Consider the following 9,378-nt stretch of genomic DNA (forward strand, 5'->3'; position numbering starts at 1 on the left):
TGCCTGGGTGGCTCAGTCCGTTAAGCGTCTGTCTGCCTTCAGCTCAGGTGGTGATCTCAGGGTCCTGGGATCTGTTCCGCATCAGACTCCCTGCTCAGCGTGGAGCCTGCTTCTCCCTCTGCCTGCCACTCTCTTGCTGATAAATAAATAAATAAAATCTTAAAAAAAAAAAAAAAGAAGATGAATGCTTAGAAAAAATAAAAAGTAGAGCAAAGTAAGGCCCACTTGGGGGATGGACCAGGGACGGGTTGCTGTATTCATGTATTATCTACTGCTGTGTAACAAAATTGCCCTCCAAACTGAGCAGCTTTAAACAACAGACATTTATTATCTCAGTTTCTCTGGTTCGAGAAGCCAAGAATGGCGTGGGTAGGTCATTCTGGCTCAAGGTCTCTGGTGAGGTTGCAAACAAGATGTCAGCTGGGGCTGTGGACGTCCAAAACTTTGACTTGCGCTGGAGGGTCTGCTTCAGAGAAAGCTCACACATATGGCTGTTGGCATAAGGCCTTAGTTCCTCATAGGGTGTTGGCAGGAAGCCTCAGTTTCCAGCCATGTGGGCTTCTCCATAGGGCTGCTTGATGTCCTCAGGACATGTCAACTAACTTCCCCAGAGCAGGTGATTCAAGCGAGAGAGCAGGGAGAAACCTGCAGTATCTTTTAGGATCTAATCTTGGAAATGACACCGTCAATTCTGCTATATTCTCTTTGTCAGAAGTAAGTCACTGTGTCCAAGCCCACATTCAAGGAGAGGGAAATTTAAGGAGGTGTATCAAAAAATTGGGGACATTTGGGGAAACCACAACAATGAACTAGGTTTCTCGCTTCCAACTCTGGCTCCACCACATACACCTTGTGACCTCAGCCAACCTCCTGGGTTATTTCCTGGGCGCCAGTTTCCTTCTTGGTCAAAAAGGACAATAACTTCTACTCTGCCTAATTTATTCCCTCAACAACTACTGCAGTCCTTTCTATGGGCCAAGTTCTGTTCTGATGCTTCAGAAATACTGTGTAGACCAAGAGAATCAAGGGCTCTGCTCTCAGGGAGCCGACCTGCTAGTGGGGAGACCTTCTTTCCAATAAAGCCAAGTGGTGGTAAACGCTAAGAAGCAAAGCAGAACAGAGTGAGGGGTTAGAGAGGGACAAGGGGTGACCAGGAAAGGTCTCTGTGAGGGGCTGACTTTGAGATGAAGATCTAACACAGTGAAGGAGGGACTCAGGGAAGAGCTTTCCAGGCTTTTCCTGGAACAGCAAGAGCCCCAAGAAATGAATGTGCCAGGGCACTCCAAGGTAGAGCAAGGAAGCTGTTCCTGGGCATGCTGGGAGCAAACGCAGCCCGCCCAGAGCCATGCTTCCCTGGCCTAAGTTACATCATGCCACTCATCTGCCAAAGTCCTTAGGAGGCCTAACAAGGTCCTTATAAGCCCCACGTGACCTTCCTCCCTCCTCCCTCCTCCCTCCTCCCTCTCTGACCTCCTCCAACCCTGAGCTCCCTCTGCCACAGCCACATACCCTCCTAGCTCAAGGCTTTACCCTAACTTAGGGGTGCAGAACCACCTGCAGTTTCTGATTCAGAAACTGATTCCCAGTCTGGGGCAGGTCCTTGGTGGTGGTACTGCCCCGGTCCCCAGCACGACAGTTTTAGAAGCACGCCCCATTTGTCCCCTCTGTTGGTATGGCGCTTGCCCCAGATCTCACATGGCTACTGCCCTCTCCTCCTTCAAGTCTTTGCCCAAATCCCAGTCTCGGTGAGGTCTATCCTGACTGTCCTGTGCAATACCTAAGCTGCCCCCCACCCGTACCTCCAATCTCTTCCTGATTCTATTTTTCTTTTTTTTTCATAGTACCTACCACTTTCTAACATGCAGATCATTATTTTACTTAGCTTATCTTTACTATATGTCCCTGAGGACTAACACGGGTTCTTAACCCAAACTCCGTGAACCCCTGAGGACCCCATGCATCCCCCAGAGATCTGCAAGCCTGCTGCATTTATATACTACAGTTTGTGACCAGGATGTCTGCAGCTTTCATTAGATTCTCGAGGAATTACTTGATCCCCAAAGCTTCAAGACCACTAGTAGATCAATGTCTGGCACAGAGTAGGTGGCCCAATAAATATTTATTGACTAAATGAAAGAACTTTTTAAACATCATTCACACTCACGCACTTTTTCATTTTTAAGAAAACTGTTTGCGGCACAATGGCTCCCAAATGTTGGTGTCCTTAGCCCAACTCTGTCAGAATGACAGGATTGTTTTTTAAAAACACAAATTCTTATAATTCAAAAATACCCTCACAGAATCTGAGTCAGGAGATTTGCATGGGGCCAGGGATTTAGTATTTTTCAAAGGCCCTCCCACCTTCCCCGCCTCGACACACGCCTCCAGATGAGTCTGAGGTGCAGCCCCGCTTAGGAATTTCCATGTAAAGCCATAATTGGAGAGAGTTTCAGGAGAATCAATTCCACTGTGCAGCTTTTACACTTTGCATAAAATATGATCACCTCCATGGTCACTTGTGACCTTGCCACAAGCTCTCAGGGTGACCAGGCAGGGATTACAATCTCCCTTTCACTGAGCAGGAAACTGAGGCCCTGGAGAATCAAGTGACAACACTCCCTCCCAACACCCAGTGGTCACAGTGCCTGCCAGTGGTGGGGATACGATTAGAACTTGGGCTTCTGAGGTTCTCCCCTCTGCACCAACTGGATAAACCCAAGTTCCAGGAAGTCCCAAGGACACTGCCAGGGGAGAGAAGCCAGAGAAGGGAGGGGCAGAGTGGCAAACAAGCGGAGGGCAAGGTTCGGGTGGCTGTCTCCTGGCCACCTGGAGAGACTCCAGCTGCTTTAAGGACACATGCATTCACGCGCTAGCTCTGGCTGAGCAGGACCCGGGAAGGTCACTTTTCCTTTGTGTGCCTCAGTCTCCTTATCTGCAGAATGGGGCTGCTTAATCCATGCCCTGCCCCCGTTACCGCGTTTGTGGAGCGTGAAGCACTCTAAACATGCAAGTTGCATACTGTTATGCAACAATCCCAACTCAGAAGATCTCCAAGGACAGAACTAAATCCAGCCTTTCATTCATTTGAGGCACATTTTTGAGCACCTACTATGTGCCAGGCACGGTGATGTTGTTCTTTGAATGTTGGCGTGTTGGTGAGGTTGGTGCGGTCCAGAGCCGACCGCCAAGAAAGAATATTTGAGATGTCTTTGGTGCAAAATGGTGGTTTTATTAAAGCCCGGGGACAGGACCCGTGGGCTCGGCTACTGCAGGTCCTCCTGCCTGCCACTCCCGGATTGTGAGGGGCAGTGATTTTATACCTTGGGTTGGGAGAAGTAAAAATAAGGGAAGTTCCAAAGAATTTTCATATGCTAAAGGAGACTCACAGGATCCTGGAGGAATATTATAATCTGCCTATCTCAAGTATTTGTCAATGGGCTGCAGGTTTTAAGGAGATTTCATTTTATCTACATTTCCTTCTGCCTTTGTTTCCCACATCAACTGGACCTGTCTTGCTGCATTTAACCCTCACAAAAATCCAGTAGGGTCAGTACTGCTTTTGCCCCCATTTTACAGATGAAGAAACCGAAGCTCAGGTGAATGAGTTCCAGTTCATTTGATCATTTCTTCATTCACCAAACCTTTACTAAAAGCCAGTTCTGGGCCAGGCTCCGAGCCAAGTGCTGCGGACATGAAGATGAACAAGTCCTTCAGGAGACATGCCCATAAATTACTTTAATAACAACTCAGTACATGCTTCCACCGACAAGTAAGTGGGAGCTGGTGGAGGAGCAACTGGTTCCCCTGGGGTTATGGGGACAAGCAGCTGGCTTTCCGTGGGACCTTGCGCCAGGCGTGCCTGTACCCTGGGTAGAGGTGGCAATCACAAAGCCTATGTTCCAGTCTCGCTTCTCTTAAAGCTTTGGTGTGTATTTCCAGGAAACCCCTTTCACCACTGAGCTTTGGTTTCCATCTGGAAAATTAAGAGGTTGGCTTGTGATCCTGCAGTTCTGGGGACCTAAACCTCTGGCCCCTCCCAACCCACCTTCCGGTCAGTTCGAGCTTGGCCCCAGCCAGTGCCAGACTGAGTCTGGCTGGGACACTCAGCCCAAACCCCTTGAAAAGCGCCAAACATCCCAGGGCAGCTGTGTTAGCCCCCGGCAGGGCCTGGGGTCCAAAGGGCGGAGCTCCGGGAGAGGCGGGGCTGAAACTTGGAGGAGCGGCACGGCCCGCCCAGGAGCGGTCCATCCAGCCAATGAGCGCCTGGAGGCGGGGAAGCCCCGCCTCTGCTATAAGAAGGTGCTGAAGCCGGGGGCGCGGCGCGGAGGTCTCAGAGCTCGAAGCCGTGGTGTGTGGTGTCCTAGGTGCCGGGAGCTGCGACAACCGGGCGCGCGGGAGCTCTGAGTTCGGTGCGCCCTGGGTTGGGCAGTAGCACGAGTCGGGTTCCGTTTTCCTTTGCCTGACTGGGCTGCGGGAAAGGCACGGGACGCGGATCCCTCGCCGCGGAGGAAGAGCTGGCCGGGACCCCGGGACGCCCGCGCTGACCATCCGCCCGCCGCCCCCGCAGGCATCCGGCCCGCCGTCATGGCCGACCACCTGATGCTCACCGAGGGCTACCGCCTGGTGCAGAGGCCGCCGCTCGCCGCGCCCTCCCACGGCCCCCACGCGCTCCGGACGCTGCAGCCGTACGCGGGCCCGGGCCTGGACAGCGGCTTGCGGCCTCGGGGGACGCCGCTGGGCCCGCCGCCACCACCGCCGCCGCCGCCCCCACCCGGGGCCCTGGCTTACGGGGCCTTCGGGCCGCCGCCCGCCTTCCAGCCCTTTCCGGCCGTGCCACCGCCGGCCGCCGGCGGCGCGCACTTGCAGCCAGTGGCGACGCTGTACCCGGGCCGTGCGACCGCGCCCCCCGGCGTCCCGGGAGGGCCCCCGTGCCTGCAGCCGGCGCCTGGCGCCCCGGCCCCGCCACCGCCCGCGCACGCCCTGGGCTGCATGGACGCCGAACTCATCGACGAGGAGGCGCTGACGTCGCTGGAGCTCGAGCTCGGGCTGCACCGCGTGCGCGAGCTGCCGGAGCTCTTCCTGGGCCAGAGCGAGTTCGACTGCTTCTCGGACTTGGGGTCGGCGCCGCCCGCCGGCTCGGTGAGCTGCTGAGTGCGGCCGGGCGCCTGCCTGGCGTGCCCGAGAGGAGAAGGGGGGGATCTGACTGCCCGCCGGAGTCCGTCCCAAGCGCCCGGGCCCCGCGCGCACCCTCCGTGAGGGTGGAGGCAGCGGGTTAGTGCTCCGAGCCCGACGCCCGGGCTGGGACGCCTGGCCTCACTCCAGGCCCTGCCTCCTGCAGGATGACAGTGTAGCTCCACCTCTCTGACCCGGAGCCTCAGCGGTAAAGTGAAGGGGACTGGACCCCCTTTCGGACTCCCGGTTCTTGGATTCTCTGTCCTCTCGCATTCTCCCCTACCCCGCCCCCGAATCTGAGCCATTGCAGGCTACTGCCTGATACCCCTTCTCTCCTTGTGCAACTCGCTGTGGTCACTGAGTCCCTGGAGCCGCCCATCCACCAGGCCTCCACCCTGCTGCCTGGGCCCTGAGGTCGCTGGGCCCCCGCCTTGGGGAGGGGAAGATTGTACAGCCCTAATCCCTGTACAGTGGAGCAATGCCCCATCTGGCCTCCAAAACCAAAATAAAACTGGGTCACTTTACAGTCTTCCGTTTTCATTTCTTTCTTTCTTTCTTTTTTTTTTTAAGATTTTATTTATTTGACAGAGACACAGCGAGAGCCGGAACACAAGCAGGGGGAGTGGGAGAGGGAGAAACAGGCCTCCCGCGGAGCAGGGAGCCCAATACGGGGCTCGATTCCAGGACCCTGGGATCATGACCAGAGCCGATTAACGACTGAGCCACCCAGGTGCCCCCGTTTTCATTTCTTTACCACTCCAACAACCCTGCACTATATTTGGCTTTTAGCGTCCCCAGGCCGTTGGGGACTCTGGGTGGGATAGAAGCCACAGCCCCTGACAGTGCCCGGGAAAGGAAACTGACAGTTTCTTTCAAAAACTATCCTGAGTTGTGCAACTGTTACATCATAATCTGGAAGGCCGAGGCTGCTTGGCGGTGGAGTGTAACCCAAAGGCACCTATGTTGGACTTCTCAGCTCCTGGGAGGGGTGGGAGAGCTTGGTGGTGCTGCCCTCACCTGTTTGCTTGGGGCCGCATGGAGGCCAGAGGGGAGTGGGAGGTACCTGAGGATTCAGACCCTTGGGGCTTTGAATCATGGCTCTCCTCCTTGGCCAAGACACCATCCAGTTTTCTGAGGCTATTTCCTCAAGAGATATGGTCCCTGTGTCAGGTGTTACGAGGACCACATGCAATGTGAGGCCTTTTCGCACACGGGGCCAGACACCTAGGCAACCTCAGCAAATGGTAGCGATGCTTATCCACAGACTGGTGCTGGCTTTATCCCAGGGCTTGTGCCAACCTGGTCAGTGCCCTCCTGGAGTCACACTCCAGGTGGAAGTAAGGGGGTGACTGGAAGTCAGCTTACCTTGGTATGAGTAAGAGTGACAAGGGCTAGAAAACAGGACGGCCAAGTATACAAACCCAGAGGAAGGAGTGGTTTCAGCTGCTTGGAGGTGTGTCCGTTCAGGCTTCCGGGAGGCAGCGACATTTGAACGGAGCCTTGAAGGATGAGTCCATCCTTAGGACTTGGAGAAGGTGGCATTTAAGTGAAGAGCCCATTCAAAGGCAGGAAGCATACAACTACAGGGCACGCACAAGTGCATGGGGTCTCTAGAAGGAACAAAGGTCTAATGGCTTTGCAGCAACTTTGTGAAGTAGACACAGTCCCCATTCTGCAGAGGAGAGGCCTGGCAGGATTTGTCCTCAGTCCTGATCACCAGTGTGAGCTCCTGGCCCACCCTCTGCTGTTGACTCTCTGGAAAGATCCTTAGGTGGTTTGGGGTGGAGAGTGGGGGGAGCCAGGAGAGAAGTTCTGAAGGCAGGGAGGCAGCCAGGTCAGAGATGCTGAGGACCAGCTAGGACAGAGAAGTGGGGCTGGAGAGGAGAGAATGAATTTCAGAGACTCTGGAGAGGAACACTGGCTGGGCTTCACTCTAATGCCAAGCTTGTTAGTTAACAGGACTCTTCCTTCCAGCCTGTGAGATCACTCAGGGTACACTGTGTCCTCATCGGCTCTGGAGCCACCAGGACAGGCATGGAGTGGGTGACAGGAGGTGTTTGGCAAATGAATAAAAGTCTCCCCTGAGATAATGGGGCTTTCTGAGACAGGATGGGGAAGAAGGACAGATAGGCTTCAGGAAAGCGACTGCTCTGGGCTCAGAATGGGCAACGTTTGCCCCAGCTTTGCCTAAAACCCAGAGATAAAAACCAGGGGGCTGGGCTGGGCTGGGAGGGTCTGACCCTCGTCTGGACACTGTCCTGATTCCCTTCTTTGTGAGCCTCAGTTTTCCCACTAGTAAAATGGGGCGAATATCCCTGCCCTGCTAAGGCAGTAAGCCTCACACAGTGAGGAGCAAATTCAGGGATGGGTTAACAAGCAGCTGGTAAACACCAAAGTGCTCTCCATATGGAAGGGATTACAATGAAAACCCAACACCTGCTTCTTTATAGAGTTAAGGCAGGGTGGAAGGGGGTGTAGAAGGAGTCCAGCTGCTGAGCTACTTCCAGCCCCCAAACCTTCCCAGCGCGGCTCCTAACAAGTTGGACAGAAGACAGGTGGACCAAATAGAAGGTAAGGCTGAGGCAGTCCATCACCCAGATCCCCAAATCCCTGATATCCTTTGGAGGATTCTTCGGAGGATGGAGAGTCCTTGGCAGCACATAGAGGCTTGTATTCTGACAGCCTCAGGATCCAGTTCCAGAAGCTACTCTTACTAGCTGCCTGACCTCAAGCAAGTCACCCTACTTTCTGAGTCTTGGTTCTCCTACGGGGATCACACCACTTCCTGTGGATCCCGAATGTATCTTTCACCTCTTCCCGGGGCTATTTCCTAAAGCAACCTTTTGCCCTCATGCCTGTGGGTTTCACTCCCATACTGGGCCTGGGTCTTCGGGGTTAAGAGTCAGGCTCCCTCAAGTTTGGGAACTGAGTTGTGGCACAGAGAAGACATTTTTCCATCTTTTTTTTTCCTTTCTTTCCAGATGAAAGTTTCCCCAAGGCCAAGGTCCATCATTTTGAATCATCTTTTCAACAATGACTGGATTTCATCACAAAGTAGTTTTTGGTGGTTGTTTTTTTTCCCAAGACTTCTCTTGAATCATGTACAAAACAGAAATGCTAATAGTACCTCCTCACAGAGCTGCCGTGGAGATGAAGTAAGTCAATTCACATGAGGTGCTAAGAAGAGTGTAGTTTCTAGCTTATCCTCCCTGAGCCCGGGCTTTTCGGGGATACCTTTATATTCAAGTCTTTAGAAAGACTGTGTTGTAACCAGCTAGTGAGGGGTAACCCTGTTGCGGGTGGGGTCCCCCCGGAAGCAGAGCCTGATGCTGTTCAGCTTGCAAGGAGTTTATTAGGGAGTGCCCTAAGGACCAGCAGCTGTGGACGGGAAGGCCTGGAGCAGACGGGAGTAGTGAAAGCTACAAAGCAGACCCAACAAGAGCCTGGGCCAGCCCCGTGGGGGGCTCGGGCCGTGGCTGCCGATGGGCAAGGCAGCTCTCCACCACCGAGCAATCCCTCAGGGAGCTGCCAGGGGACGGCTGTCTGCTGGCAGCACCCGCACCAGCCAGGACAACTCATGGAGGGGGGTCTGGGCGGCACAGTGGCCACCCCAGGCACATGTGGGGACAACGTGAGGCCAGCATCCCAAGAGTCCTAACGGCAAGGGCCTCCTTAAATTTGTGCTCCGGGTGTCTCATTTGCCTCTCCTTCATCCCAGGCCTGATTAGTACCTTCCCTATTAGCGGGGGAAAAGAAATCTTTGTAGGGAATATCAACCTTACGGGGTTGATGTGATGAGACTCTGTGTCAGTGCCTGGTACGTGGTAGAAATAAATGAGATCCCTCTCACCATCGTCGTCACCATGCCGGCTCATCTCAGTGTTCAACAGTCATTTGTTGAATAAATTAAAGGAACAGTCTGATCTTAGTATTTCCCAGGCAGCTTAGGTGTTCAGCTGATTACAAAATAATCCTCTTGAATTCCTTAATCCATCCTCGCCTAACTCTATATGCCACCCCTCTGTCGGCCATGCTGGGTCAGGATTACTGAGTCCCAACTTGTTGAGTGCCTACTGTGTGCAGGCAGGATGGGACCCAACGGCAACCAGTAGGTGCTCTTTCTTTTCCAGTCTCTCCTTTAACCACCACCCAACCCCGTAAGTAGCACTCCTAGGTACTTTCACCCCCATTTCCGAGGTCAGAGAA

The 9,378-nt window shown here is 54.0% G+C and overlaps 1 protein-coding gene across 1 annotated transcript; it reads left to right on the forward strand.

The window, feature by feature from the left end:
* The first annotated feature begins 4,303 nt into the window (after positions 1 to 4,303).
* Positions 4,304 to 5,701, forward strand: CITED4 (Cbp/p300 interacting transactivator with Glu/Asp rich carboxy-terminal domain 4). The gene has a single exon (XM_025856544.2). It carries the CDS (start codon positions 4,585 to 4,587, stop codon positions 5,149 to 5,151), a length of 567 nt encoding a protein of 188 aa, XP_025712329.1. The 5' UTR covers positions 4,304 to 4,584; the 3' UTR covers positions 5,152 to 5,701.
* Positions 5,702 to 9,378: the final 3,677 nt, after the last annotated feature.

This window comes from Callorhinus ursinus, unplaced genomic scaffold (assembly GCF_003265705.2).
Source record: "Callorhinus ursinus isolate GAN/ISIS: 27379988/994484 unplaced genomic scaffold, GSC_fseal_2.0 scaffold18, whole genome shotgun sequence".
Lineage (NCBI taxonomy): Eukaryota > Metazoa > Chordata > Mammalia > Carnivora > Otariidae > Callorhinus > Callorhinus ursinus.

Excerpts from the sequence above, each read along its gene's own strand:
- CITED4 (XM_025856544.2), top strand. The coding sequence starts at position 4,585 with ATGGCCGACCACCTGATGCTCACCGAGGGCTACCGCCTGGTGCAGAGG.